The 15130-nt window shown below is 39.8% G+C and overlaps 1 protein-coding gene across 1 annotated transcript; it reads right to left on the bottom strand.

Moving 5' to 3' along the window:
- Nucleotides 1-7574: 7574 nt before the first annotated feature.
- On the bottom strand, nucleotides 7575-10266 carry oprd1b (opioid receptor, delta 1b). Its single transcript, XM_085918189.1, has 3 exons — nucleotides 9998-10266; nucleotides 8702-9057; nucleotides 7575-8104 (listed from the first exon to the last, which is right to left on the bottom strand). The coding sequence occupies exons 1-3, from the start codon at nucleotides 10264-10266 to the stop codon at nucleotides 7575-7577; spliced, it is 1155 nt and encodes a 384-aa protein (XP_085774315.1).
- Between the last annotated feature and the right edge of the window lie 4864 nt (nucleotides 10267-15130).

Here is a 15130-nt window from a genome sequence, read left to right as displayed (position 1 = left end):
CGTTTTTTGGGGAATCCTTATACTTTTCTACTTTGTGTTTATTTTTTCTAACATGCAGATGAAACTTATTGAACTTGCTCGTAACGCTTTGAAACATTCCTAAAGCTAGTTTCAAATGATTCGGCTCAAAGTGCAAGCATATTGGGGAATCGGAAAATATGTTTCCAGATGACCCTGTTTGTCTTCCTGGTTCTGGACCTCCTGTCTGCCAGATGGTCTGCTGACTTGTACTCGCCCGTGTAGGACAGATGCCTTCTACTGATCTCATGATGTAACCTCAAAGTCGCCCACTGATGTATGTGCCAACGTACTGCGTGGTGCCAAGAGTCATTACGTGCAACCTTCTGCTCTGACATAGTCTTCATCACGACCAGTCGGTGACTCATAACCCCTGGCAAACCTGATGGAATCACCACTCAAGGAGGGACACTAATGTTTCTGGAGAGAAAAAAAAAAAAAGAATGTCCCATATTTTTTTCAATTCAAACTGCTACCCTTTTGGCTTTAAGACACCTTAAAAATTCTAACACAAAAAAACAGTTGAAGTTACAAATGAATCAAATTGGCATAAATTATGGCTCCAACATGAGAGAATTACCAAATCTATTTTGAAATTGTAAAATACCAGCCAGGAGTGTCTTAAGTACAAACAAAATGGCTAAGTTGTAAAAGGTAAGTGCCGCCGTAAATCAGAGAAAAACTTTCTTGGTGAAAATGCACCAGAACATTGTTCCTGGCATAATAAAGCCGAGGAAAAGGTCATTATGGCAATCGGCTATGTCTTTTAAAGCTGAAGCTAAGCCTAGCGCATGCATTCACTTGCATCATTTTGATTTGTGTCTTTGTCCTCCACTGTGCATCTTTAATGAGCTTGTCAGCCTGCAAGTTGGGATGTGTTTCCAACAAGACAAGGTGAGCCATATCCTGCTGCTTTTTTTTTCTTCTTGCATTTTAATCAAATTGTCATTTGGTAATCAGCCGTCCATCAATAATTTGAATGTTTGTTGACAATGTGCTTTTTTTTCCTCACTCTACCATAGCAGGGAATGTATTAAACATACTGCTGTTTTATTTTTCAGTTGAAAATTGCTTTTTAAATGTGTGTGGGAAGAAAATTTTGCTTTTCCTCAAACTTAATTATTAATTATAGATATATATTTTATATATATATATTTTTTTTTGTTGTTGCACAAAACAGAAAAAGTGATTTCATTGCTGATTGATTCATTTAAAGTTGTCAAGTGTAAAGTACACAAAAGCAGATGTACGCACTGACTCAATTTTAAATGTTTAAATTTGTTGATGAAAGAAAAACCCTCGTGCCACTGCTGCTTGGTGCATTTTTCTTCCATCTTTCCAGTTGCTATGCAACTTAGATCATAATGTTTTAAAATGAACTATGGGCTGTCTGCGTCTTCAAATATATGCAGCTATATTTATGAAGTCAGGCACGCCTGCCACAATTTCCAAGGGAGCCATTGTCAGACACAAAAGATATTTCTCTGCTCTGGGGCTACCATACATTATTGTTATTGTCAGTATTAATATGTCAATTATAAACCTGCCTGCAGTGAAAATCTTATTCATTTTTAATATCCTGTCCGTAAATACTGACCCCAGAGTAGGTAAAATGTCAAAAACAAATGTAGAAAGGGGAAAAAGATTTTTTATTTATTTTTTTTGGTTATGTCTTGTTTTTCTGAAGCCCGTGTTCGTGGCTTGAATTGCTCCTTCCAGTGTTGTGGCAGGTGAATATATCTTTGAGATTTACTATTACAAAAAAAAAAGAAAGAAATTCTGTCTGTGTATGAGATGACACACTTTGTGGTAAATGCTTTGAGTGCTTGCCTGTTGCCATGGCATGTGGACGAGAGCATCGGTTGTACTCGCAGCTCGCGTGGACTTGTGCGTGTGTCCTGGAAAGCAAATAGGACATTATTAGCAAATGAATTTCTCCGAAGCCTGCACTTATTGAGATACTTATGCTCGAGCGCCTACGGACCATATTCGTAATCACTGCAGATTGCTTCGATATATCGAGATGCTTATGTAGTGGACTTTTTCTGTGAAGCCCCCTCGGAGGATGACCAGCAGGAGAAGGACTCAACTGACATCTGTTTCAGTTTCCTCTGCTCTGTGTCATATTGATTCTATGATTAGTTCAATTTTGGATAATCTACAGCAAACCTGTAAACATTCATTGCAGCGAAAGCTAAAGGCTGACTGGGTTTTTGCGAAATGAGTAAATTGGTGAGTTTGGGATTTTGTGACTCCCAGCTGGCAAATAGCACCCAAATGGGAGCTTTGAGCCAGCAGGGATTCCGCTGGTGTAAAAGTCAAGCTATTTGCTTCTCTGCTTTAATGTAAAGTGTCGGGTGGATGCACAAAACAGCAGGCCTAATCCATTGCCGGGAAACTCTGCATTACTAATGCAACTTGCTCGGAATTAGAAATTTGCACTGCTTACTTCTGAATCAAAATGGACAAATTCCACTGTGATTTAATTGTGCACAAAAAGATGTCTCATTGGGCTAAAGTATAAATCTGTCTTCTCAAGAGGCTGGTGTGCTGTGGTTGACTCACTCGTGTCTTGTCCTCTGCAGCTAAATGAGCTGCAAATCATTTAAAAGTCTCGCAGCTTTTCACCACACATATGTTGGATTGAATAAGCTTTTGTTCGTGACATATGAATACAGTACAAGTGAGCGCAAAGCTTATGTGAGCAACATTCTCGCCTCTTTTTAATTAGCACCAGGGCACAAGTGCAACTATAAATGTATTTAATTATGTGCACATCATTCATTGCGGTATGAATCCACGTTTGGCTTTTTACGCAATGTTCAATACCCAATCAGAGAGAAAGCTTTCAACCTGACAAAGAAAGGAAGAATGAACAAAACTCAGCCGTGTTGCCAATGGGGCACATGGGAGTTTGAAATTATCAGACAGAAATGGCACCGTGCGCCAAATGCATCTTGGAGATATTGTTTGAAAATCAACTAGTTTCCTAATTGATGTTGACATAGTGTGTTTTTAAAGTTGTCCACCGCAAATGAAAACATTTCAGTTGCAATGTTTTAAAATTTATTTATTTATTTATAAATGTAAAATACACCCACATAAATAAATTAACAAATTAAATAATAAACACATTTAAGGGAGTGTTTGGGCCAGATAAAAAATTTTAAAATCCTGAAAAATGTGTGGGCAAAGTCAGAAAATTAATATTTTTCCCGCCACAAAACAGCTTAATTTTCATAATTGTGTTGCGATCTTACAAGACAAGAGTCATTCAAGACTTAAAAATGACAAGAATGCAAATATCTCACAAATGCCCAGCAGCCACTTCATCACTCAAGACATGCCGTTATATTAATCACATATGCTCGGCAAATATTCCCCACAAAGGCTTGTGGATAATAATAAAATGAAACCAACAAAAGAGGTGTAAACTTCTCCCTCTTGACTTCCACTTAAACATGTTCATGGTGATGTAACCAAACATTGGCCATTTCATTATTGGTCATACTTATTCAAGTCTAACATCATCCTCACTAGTCTTCATCTCCATGCAGGTATATTAGTTCTTAATGTGCCTATTATTCATGATTTAAAACATATATTTCCCAATTTATCACTTTATTCTCATGAATTTGTTTTCAGTTTAAGCACGGTGGTGCTCTATAGATATCATGATAGATAACTTTTCCAACTACTACAGTGCATGCAGTGCATCCACTTTATTTCCATTTACAACAAAAACAAAAACGGATTGAATGCGGTCATTTTCCGCATACTGAATACAGTAGAGACAGGACTATGTATATTTCATAAGAGCCATGATTTACTCACACCCCGTGGTGGGTAAAAAGAATTGTTCCTTCTCCCTCAGCCTCATAATAATGTTTTGTCTTGTGCTCAGCTCGGCTGGATTATGGCGAATATTTGCTGAGCAGCCGTTCTTTTGTGTGAGATGCTTTTATTCAACTCATGGCATGAAATAATCATTTAAACATCCATGGGAGCCTGAAATCAATCCAGATGAGCTGTGCTGCTTATTAATTATTCCTTCAGTAGAGACATTAGCTGTCTTCTAACAGAGCGTGGGCATGTAAGATTCAAGTGCATTGAAGCATACAAATATTTATGCCACCAAAAAAAAAAGTGCAGCTGATTGATTGGCGTGTTAAATGCATGATTAATATTCAGCAGATATCCTTTGTAATCCATATTTAATGAGTGTCTGAGAGAGAAATAAAAAGATAAGATTCCCAATATAAACTCACATATTCCATGTTCCTTTATTAGCTATTACCATGGGAACCATAGTTGGTTTAGAGTCAACACCACTCTGCAAATGATTAAAAAAAAAAAATATCTCAGTCCTGATAAAGCAAAACAACAGATTATTTGAAGTAAATAAATGAACAAACATGCATCATTTGAACAAGTTCAGGAATTATTTACAGGCGTCGACAATCGAAGTAATCGGTACCGATTATATTTTGCAAACACTAAGTAGGGGGACCAATGTTAGTGTACTACAGCGCCCCAAATGAACAAAAGCGGTACTGCACCCATGGTACCCTGATTGGCACTTGAGTAGCTTCCAATTTTATCCCTGACGGCTTCCAATTTTATCCTTGACGTGACGAATGACATATTGTGCTTTTCACGCTCCCCCTAGTGGTTCTGTTAATAACAACGCCCTCACAGGTCACAGATGCTCATCATGATCATACTCACTAATTATTGGCTCATACATTGCATTTAAATATACGTGTCGACGATATCCGTGATAACTATCACTGGAAGGAATGAAAATCGACTTGTGTGGTTCAATAAGATGATTTACGCAAGACAATTAAGCCAAAGCTCGTCGAAGCACTTTGTACAGTATAAAAGGCTCTCGATATGACAGATCAGTGCTCTTAAAGCACCATTTTCAAAAGAACGCAATCCTTTGCAGTGGCCCCCGCATATATGTATATATGTGTGTGCATATTTACACGCCATCAGTTATACGTGGATGTTTAATGTAACGGAGGTCCACTGCGTTCAGAAAAAATCAAAACAACACTTAGACACACAAAACAACTTGTTGATTAAGGCATTACGATTCACATTGTCATTCAGCGAAAAGCATTGCAGACCTAAGAAAACATTCAAATTCTCTTTTTGTAGGCATGATTGGAGAAAAAAAATATATTAACATAAGATTGTTTTTTTTTTTTTTACACATCAAGAAAAAATAAAGAGAAAAATAAATGCAGGACTCAGCCTTTTCGTGAAAATCTAGTCTAACGTAAATATGCTGACTAGACTCGAGCGCAGCAGTACAACAGCGTGACATCACATTGCAAACCAAAAAAAAAAAATATTGCATCATCACGGAATGCTCAATGTTGTGTTTGTATTTACATTTGGAACAAAGATGCCATCCGGTTCCACATTTATACATAACGTGCTTAAAAACAAATCGCCTCGTTTAAATGCCCGAGTCATCCTTGATGGATAATCCCCCCCCCCATCAGACGTAATGTAAATCGGAAGCCTCTCCTTGACTTGCTAATGACTTTCCTCGAAGCCCGTTTGAGGTCACTGAGTGACTTTGTAGCGCCGCCTTCTCCCTTTCAAAGCATTCAATGTAGGCTGAATGTAGAGGAAAAACGTTCAGTCCTACCACGACATGAGTAGAAACGACAGACAATAGTGGATATGTTGGGAGCAGGGGTTCTCTTTTTACCATCCCAGAATACATTTACAGCAAATTGATTGCAATTTCCCGAAGCACATTAGCGCATTTATGTTTCTCCCTTTTAAGCGGCAAAGACTCATTGTCATTGTGGTGTCGCTCGCTCTCTCTCTCTCTCTCTCTGAATGGCCCGTTCGATATACATTATACCAACAAAAGTTCCATCCATCCATTTTCTATAGCACTCATCCAAATGGGTCACTGGTTAGCTCTTGTCGCTGAACTTTGGTGACACCCTGGACTGGTTTTCAGCCAATCACAGGGTACCATTCACATTCATAGTCAACAGGAAAGGGGATCACATTTTTTTAGAATAATTATTCCATTTTTTTGGGCCTTGGCAAAATTGCAGAGTCGACAAAAGTTTAATGACGTCGGTGACCTGGACAAATTGAGGGGTGATGCCTCAGTTAACGGCTGCCAGAAATATGTATAGCTCTTGTTAAGCTCCTCCATTTAATATTATGAAATATATGAATAAATAATATTCTTATGCATCAGTCAAGATACCTTTAGCACGGGAGTAAAAAAAAAAAAAAAATCCTGGATCAGTGCCTACAGCAACAGTAAAAGGCCCCCGTGCGAAATCCTTTTGGCATGTTGTCGCAGTGCCATTGTTTTGTCAGTGATATAGACGTCTCTCGTGCCTCCTTTGGCTCAGGGGCAATTGCGTGCAACCCGTGAAGGGAGCCATCATCTGAGATATTTACACATTAGTAGGCAGAAGGGGATTGAAATGCATTGTCATAAAATATATCAATCATTTACAGTAATGATTTGTCAGAGCACGCTGTCTCCATGATAGAATCAAGTTGTTTGTGATGAAATTGGATAAGCCAAGACCTTTTTGGATCGATGTAGTGTACTGGCAGATATCATGCTCATCGGTGCAGAGTGTTTATTTACATTGAGCTTCGCTTCTCTCCCAATATGGCTCGGACGTCTCCGAGCACTTCAAAGTGACACTCCACAATGTAGCTAGCAGCCAATACTGTGCTGAAGTGGAGACAAATATCCAAAAGCCTTTGCTGACTTTAAAATTGCTTGTAGTGTGTGGTGAATTTTTAATGTGTCTGAACCCGGCAATATTGGAGGAGGAGGATTCATCTCACAAGTGGAAAAAGTGATGTTCTAATGGTGTCATGGTGGCTACGTTTAGACTGGATGGAGCACCTGCCGGGATTTTGCAGCTTGGGATGAGTCCAAACAATATCGAGCAGCTGGTGCTGTAGTGTTGGAAAAAAAAAATGGCTAGTCTTTGTTAAATTGATCTGGAAGGAAAATGACGACAATGACAAATGACAGCGATTGAGCAGCTCACCGGTGATCGTAATGAGGACCGAAAATCGATGGATGGATTATGTTTCACTCAACAGATATTGCCTAGCAACCAGTGACAGCTCAGACCGATGCTTTTTCGCCCCCATCTGCTCATTTCGATAATTAAGCCTACACTACCTATTGTCTGTATGACTCAATTCACTTTCGACGGAATTGCCCAAAATTTAGCTCGAGAGATTTTAGGCAGTATTAAGTGCCTGTGGGAATATTATTTTTTTCTATTTTTATTTTTCCACTCATCTGTACGTACATATGTATCCACCAGTTTTAGAATCTCCAGGCACACATTGGCATTTTTTTTTCAGTAAACTGAAAGACAAGCATTGAGTGTCTTCACCAGGGATCCATCACAAAGTTTGGGCATGAGCTACAGATAAACCTGCCAGTGGTGGAACTAATGAATTCACACTCCTGTGGTGGAGAACTGTGTGACTTCGGTCTGGAGGTCCTCCTGGATCCCTTCCCGGTCCACGCCTAGTCACGCCGGCTGTCTGTCTCTGTTGGCGGGAGCGCAAACGGACACGGGCTCCCTGTTGCTGTTGCGGCCGCGGGAGAAGCTGTGCTGGTCCGTACGTGTGCGATAGGGCAGGCAGAAATCCCTGAAGCACCTCTTGAAGTTCTCATCCAGGAAGGCGTAAAGGACAGGGTTGAGGCTGCTATTGGTGTAGCCCAGGGCGATGCACAGATGCCAGCTCGCCATCACCAGGAGGTTATTGTGATTGATTTTCACCATGGTCTTGACGATGATGAAGATATGTATGGGAGTCCAGCAGATGATGAAGGCTGCCACCACCACCAGCACCATCCGGGTGATCCGCCTCAGGTTCCTGTCCTTCTCTTTGGATCCGGAGAGAAGACGGACGCTCTTGAGGCGCAGGATCATCAGACCGTAGCAGACGGTGATGACAAACACGGGCACCAGGAATGCAAAGATGAACACGCAGATTTTTGTCACCGTGTCCCAGTACCATTCGGGTTTGGGAAATATGATTCTGCAATCGACGGTGCCTGGGGAGAAAAAAAAAAAACACCACGGCAGTTGAACGGAGGCTCATGTGGATCGGCTAATTTCGATTTAATAACCCAGCTCAAATGTGTTGTCTTCTACGGCCTCATTACTCCCTCAATTCGGCACAAGCGCCTGGCTCTGAGAAAAGATGTTTTTGCGCAACTAAGCTAACTGTCAAGGTTAGCGATTTCTACACGGGCTCAGGTGGTTAAATGTTTCTCTCTCAACTTGAAGGTTGTAGGTTTAATCCTAACCTCCTGCTTTGACAATTGTTCTTGAGCTGGATGTTAAATCCCGACTTCCTCCTGATGCTATACCCTCAGGAGATGTGCTATCCGAGTAAAAACCCATTTACTGTTGCTTAAGTCAAACCATTCACTTCAACATAGTTCCTTGGCATCAAAATGGCAGTATTAAGCGGCAATTAAAAAAAATCTTCTGTCCCTCTTGAAATTAAATTAAAATTTCCTGGCTGTTAATTACTAGCAGTCTTTATTCGCACGGGGCTTTCCCACCACAAATAGCGATGGTATTATAATATCTAAAGGATGTCTGACATTGTTTCATCTCCAACAAGGCAAGCCGTAGCTCCTCACCTTTGTCTGTCACCTTGGTAACGGCCATGATCATTACAGGTACTGCAATAACCGATGACAGAATCCAGATTGCGATGTTGATGATCTTGGCCTTAGCTGGGGTACGGAAATCCAGAGCCTTGACGGGGTGACAGACGGCCACGTAGCGGTCCACGCTCATCATGGTGAGCGTGAAGATGCTGGTGAACATGTTGTAGTAGTCGATGGCGATGACCAATTTACACAGGAGCTCCCCGAACGGCCACGTGCGCATGAGGTAATTGGCGCTCTGGAAGGGTAAGGTGCTGGTAGCCAGGGCGTCCGCTAGGGCTAAGTTGAAGATATAGATGTTGGTGGCTGTTTTCATCTTGGTGTACCTGGCGAGGAGCAAAACACTGGTTATGCTGCGGTCGCCATTGAAACGTAACGAGGTTGGAAACCAAACAACTGGATGGATTTTAGACTCATTTCATCTCTCAACCCAATAACACGCTATTTTCTCCGAGATAATAAAAGCTTTTTAGATGCACAAAGCTGTGATGGTGTTACGAGTGCACAAAAGCCTCTGTTCTGCCACAATGGCTCTAACCTCCATTAAATCGCACTTGTATAAAAATGACTCCTGCACAGAAACCTTTCACTTCTCATGTGCCGTTTGGAGCGGGATTGCTTTTTTTTTTTTTTTTGTGCCGTATAATAGTATCGGCTCCTACTTCATGACTTATTTGGTCAAACCGCTTCTTGTCTACGAGCTGCAATGCCTGACTAAACAAATCAATACTATGCACAGTCATTGAAGTGATTGATCACGGTGTGCTGCCCGTCCCCAAAAAAATACATTGATTTGATGAAAACAATTCTCATGGGGAACATTTGTGCCATAAGAAGGTTTTAGCGCAAGGCTCAGTGGGAAATCGTACTCTCTCCCTCCCCTGTAGTTAGTACTAACTGTGTGTGGTATTTTAGTGAGGCACTAATTCCACATAATCATTAACATAAGAAAGAGAAAACATGCATTTTATTATTATTTACTTCCTTTGTAAATTGTCTTTAAGCGTTGGGAGAAAAACTGTATAAGAATAGGAATAATTAAAAAAAAACGAGGACTGGTAATAGATTTTAGAATAAAGTTTTTATCAATATTATTAGTGCTACAGAAGAATTAAATAAATATAAAATATAATAAATTTAATAAAAAAATATATATATTTATATATACTGAACTATATATGTATATATAATGCATATATGTATATATATATATTGGTTGAGGGTGGAATAGCATTTCTTCTGAAATTCTTCTCAAACACTTCATACCTGACCACGCCATACATGACGAGAACGTTGCCCAACAGTCCCACCACGCAGATAAGCGAGTAGAGGGCGGTGATGCACACAGCGATGACAACCCTTGCCGTGTCGCGACCCACGGGCACGCTGGTACCGTTGGTCCCATTGGTACCGTTGCTCCAGTTGGTCCCGACCCCTCTTGGCGGTCCGAGTAGGAGCGCGTCGGGGAGGCTGGCATTGAAGGGAATTAACGACACATACAAGTCATCCGGAGGGAAAGTAGCGAACTCCATCATTAGAAATTAGATTTTTCTTTCTTCTTCTTTTTTTTTTTTTTTTAAAGATAAGGAAAGATTTTTATTTCTAGCACGGTGCGTGCACAGCAAACAACTGAGTGAGACTGCGAGTGAAATTGTCACCTCGCGTCTCTCTCTCTCTCTCTCTCTCTCTCTCTCTCTCTCTCTCTCTCTCTCTCTCTCTCTCTCTCTCTCTCTCTCTCTCTCTCTCTCTCTCTCTCTCTCTCTCTCTCTCTCTCTCTCTCTCTCTCTCTCTCTCTCTCTCTCTCTTCTAGCTCCCCCCTTATAATATTCACAATCCAATATATTACTTTTATATTACCCCAAATACTAGCTCAGGGCTTTTTTGTTCATATTTGTTGTCTACTTAAGTGCTGATGTGGGCGGCATATATATCAGGAGCTATGTTTTCATTTGAACAAATGCATTTTTGGAATGATATTAAACATCATTACTGGTATATTAAATATCATGATGACTTTAAAATCAAAACACAAATGACTCTTACTTTAATTAAGCTGAGAAATGGATGATGTTGGTCAGGATTTGCGCGGTAAATAAAAATGAAAAATATCAGAGACTTACTGGAAAAAGGTTGTGTAACATATAAAAGAAAAGACATAAAAATTAACTTTCTGCCTTAAGGGGCTTTTAAAAAGCGAAAGTGTTAGCGGAGCCATTCAGTACACGCAGTGTCATTCGGCGTCGGCAGTCACCTCGCTGAAATGACTTGACTAACCCACAGGACAAATAAAATTACCTGCCACTAGCCTGGCTGATGAAATATTTAACAAGATTTTCAAATCCAATAATAGAGCAGCCATCATGATGACCAACTTTGATTTGAAGCTTTTGAATGATTGTGTTGTTTTTCTGTGAGGTACATGAAATACATTTGTGTGCATGCAGAGACTCTTAATGGCTCATATTAGTCAATATTTAATCAATGCTACAGCTGTTCAGCCTTATTGAACTTCTGGTCCTGTTGTAATTGATCAATTCATTCAACAGCAACATTTACAATCTCTAAACGATCAACACACAAAAAAAGTCGAATGAGTCTGCAGTGTTTTGGATTTTGTTTCATCTCTTGGTTTATTTTGCAATCGTATCCAGTCACCTCCATGTCGTGTCGTGCTATAATAATTGGCGCCCTCATGTCCTCACACCTTTAGTCATTCCTTGATTATCCTGCCATATTTTCAATTCTAATTAGTAACTTGACAGCTTTTCTTTAATAAGAATAATAGCTTACATTTGATTACGCTCGCATAAAAAATCCAATAATGGTCGATTAGAGATTATTGCATGCTTGATGAGGACCTCGGCTAGTGTATATACCTCACGTTTGCGTGCCTCGTTGGATTCATCCTCTAAAATCTCCCACATTATGAGCCCAACAGTTAAACCCGCACGCTAGCGCAGGACTGATCACAACACTTAGCCACAATAGTCCAAATGGGACAGCTCACATGAAACAATCGAGGCTGCAGATGAGAAATTAGCTAACTTTAATTTCCGAAAACAGGAGCGGAGTGCACGCTTCTTACTGGTGTTATATTTCTCATCGTCCTCAAATGTAACACTGAAGAGGATAAGCAGCCCCGCTAAAAGCTTTGCGATTCAAGCGAGCCACTTGCCTCTCTGTTTAAACACACTTGTCTGCTTTTTCAATACGGAAAAATAGAAGTAGATTACTGTAGGCTAGCTGAAGAAAATGATGTTGTTAGTTGTGTTATTATAACTACTTTCTGCGCTCAGTCTCCCCTTGGGGAAAATCATTCTTGATTAGTCCTTACTGGCTGTAAAATTACACACATCACTCCTCAGCCTGAAGGAAACCTTAAGAAGCATTTGCACCGCTTCGCTGAAAGAACGGAAATACACTGTTTAAGTTAAATCACGATAACGTGTGCCTTATTAAAAGGTCAATGACCTTAGTGATGTCGGTTAAAATACTAACTATAAATTCAAACAACAGAAGTGTCAAATCCAGGTCCAGAAAGAAAAATCCTTGCCACAGTTTGGCTTTAGCCACAGGTACTTCTAATCAACCTAGCCAAAAGATAAGCTAGCTCGTTAACGTAAAACAAAACACGGTTCCACTTTTACACTAACCAAGCAAATGAGAATTGGGTTAAAAAGAACAACAAAACAACTAATAAAAAAAAACATTCATAAAAAATTAACACATTAGCCTGGTCTTATAGCTGGGAAGAAAATGCGAACATTAGCAAACATGTCACAATGTAGCATAATGCTAGTATTTCAAACATTGATTGCTTTGGAAAGCTTAATTAATTAATTTACTTCATTAAACCCAATTTCAAATAAATGCCTAGTACTCTCTAACCCTTTGCAACTTGCAACAATTTTGGTTGTCTTAGAAGATGTTTGGCCTCTTATTCTAGCAGGCTTCATCAGTTCATGGACCAAGGCTAAATCAACTAGCAGCTTTAGCTACCCAACAATAACTTCCCGAAGTTAGAGTTAATTACAAATGATATCACTCTTCAAGTTGTGAGGCACCTTCTGAAAATTCATTTTAGTTGTAACACTGGTGCTAGAAGCATCTGAAAGCCATAAGTGCCTGTGATGAGTGTTTATTTGTTAGATTCAAAAATAGTTCGGAAGGGATGAAAAGATGGCATTATGTGTGGACAATAGAGTTGTGACATAAGCCTCCTCCTCTGCTTATAGATGACAGACGGCCTCTTTCGAATCATGTTCTTCTCTGACCAAATTGTCTCCATTTTTTACAACAGAGAGCTCTTTCTGTTTGAGGTGCAGGTCGACACGGTCTTGACGTAATTTTATTGGGATATCGTATTAGGGGTTGTATTATTAATGGAGCTACTTTACTTGAGTTTGAGTAGTTAACTACGCTTTAAAGATATATTACAGCTAAGATTATTAAACAGTAAGATTGGGCGTACTGTTAATGAAGAAAGGCTGGATAATGGCAGCAAATTAATTATCGGAAATTTGAACCACTTGGAATCCATCCCGCCTCACAAAATGTTTGACGAGACCTTGCGTTTTCCCATTAGCATCCAGTCTTAATTGATCTTGAATAATGCAATAGCTTGCTCTCCCCGGGCTCTAATGCTTGTCATATTTCATTTGATGCTTTCTGCTGTTACTTTTAAGGAGATGTGTTTTCACTCTGTTATCAACAACTGGCGTCTGCCCTGAGCTTTTAAATAGTCTGCCTTGTGCTCCAGAGTCTGAAAAAGGTCAGAAAGAAAAAAACATGCACCTTGACATTTTCGTCTACATGTTTCCAAGATAGGAGACTGGGACAGGGAGGTTTTTTTTTTTTTTTTTTCCCCCTTCCACATATATTTTGTTCGTCGCTTGTCACGCAAGACAAATGATCTGTTCAACCTTTAGGTATGTTGTGTTTAATTAATCTTTACCTTATAGACAGGATATTAATTACACTAGACCATGACGGAAATTGTACAGTCACATTTAACCCAAATGAAATATTGATTATCAATCACTCACAAGTAGTGTCTGAACACTTAATTTAGACTTCACAAAATCCACCTCTAAATGTTAGATGATAAAAGAGATCAAAACTGCCCTGCTGAGACAGCCGAAGCGATTGACAGCGGCGCATCGAACCCCTTTTGGCTCGACTAGTTATATTATTTATTCATGAATGCAAGAGGTGTTGCCTGATCAATATTTGCTGCTGGTAGACTGAATAAGAAAAACAGTAGAAAGTCGTCACACGTACAGAGACGATCACCACCGGCTCCTTCTCAATCCCCGGGAGAAATTCTACAGCTCGAAAGCTGATTCATTTTGGAAAACGGGATTGTGTTAAACTTACAGGCTTAGCTGTGTGCAGCGGCAAGTGGGCGGGTGGACATGCGTGGGTGTGGACAGTGTCAACAAGGCAGAGGCATTAATTGCAATTGCAGTGTCAGGAGCTCACCGAGATAAAACACTAACATAGGCTTTCAAATGCCATGTTGTTCACTTTTCCCTTTTTATGAAAAGGAAAAAACACTTGTAAGTGGCTCCCCCCCCTTCCTCCCTTTGCAATACACCAAATATTATAGAGACACAGTGTGACTGAAAAGTCAAAGGCTCCCGCCGTTTAGTGTGGTTGTGGTGCACAACAAAGTAGAACATGCTGTGTGCTGCACACAAAGCAGCGGCCAAAGAAAAAAAAGGGGAAAAGAATCAAAGAAGAGAATTCACAATAAAAATGTTTCATCCGAGGCATGTTTTTCTGATACCGTCGCTATCTTCGTGACACTACACGGCAGTCTGTGAATGTCACAAGGTTTGCAAATCAAAACTGTAACTCATAAACCCTAGAGTGCTGTGTTTTTTTTTAAGCTTCTGTATAACATGAATCATTTTCAAAATTTCAGTTAACAATCAAGTTTTGTTGTCGTTTCTGGAGCGTATCTAATTTCCTGATAGCGCCCTTTGGTAACGTTTACATGCTAACACATTGTTTGCGCTAGTTTTTCGAGTTAAAAACCGGTTTGAAAAGAGATTTAAAAAAAATAATCTTTGTAAAAGTTCATTTATTAAAACAATGCATGCAATTTAAGAATTAACACCCACTCCATGCTATCATAACACTCCAGCTAAGTTAGCTAAGTCAACATATCCGCACTCAACTTTGTAGTTCTCCTTCCCAAAGTCTTTATTCAAATACTATACATGCCAAACAATTATTTTTGTTTTAATTACATCCATCCAATGTTTCTGAGGTCTGTAAAATTCAGGTCACGTCTTCGAACAACATATACGTATATTAGTGGAGCTATTGACTCGCACTGAGTGATGTTTCATGGGGTTTAATGAGCTGACCAAAATCATATAAACACCTCTCAGT

The sequence above is a fragment of the Syngnathus leptorhynchus genome, chromosome 8 (genome assembly GCF_054491065.1).
Source record: "Syngnathus leptorhynchus isolate UIUO chromosome 8, UIUO_Slep, whole genome shotgun sequence".
In the NCBI taxonomy this organism is placed as follows: Eukaryota; Metazoa; Chordata; class Actinopteri; order Syngnathiformes; family Syngnathidae; genus Syngnathus; species Syngnathus leptorhynchus.
The sequence above is the reverse complement of the archived record's forward strand: the minus strand, read 5'-3'. Positions and strand labels throughout refer to the sequence as shown.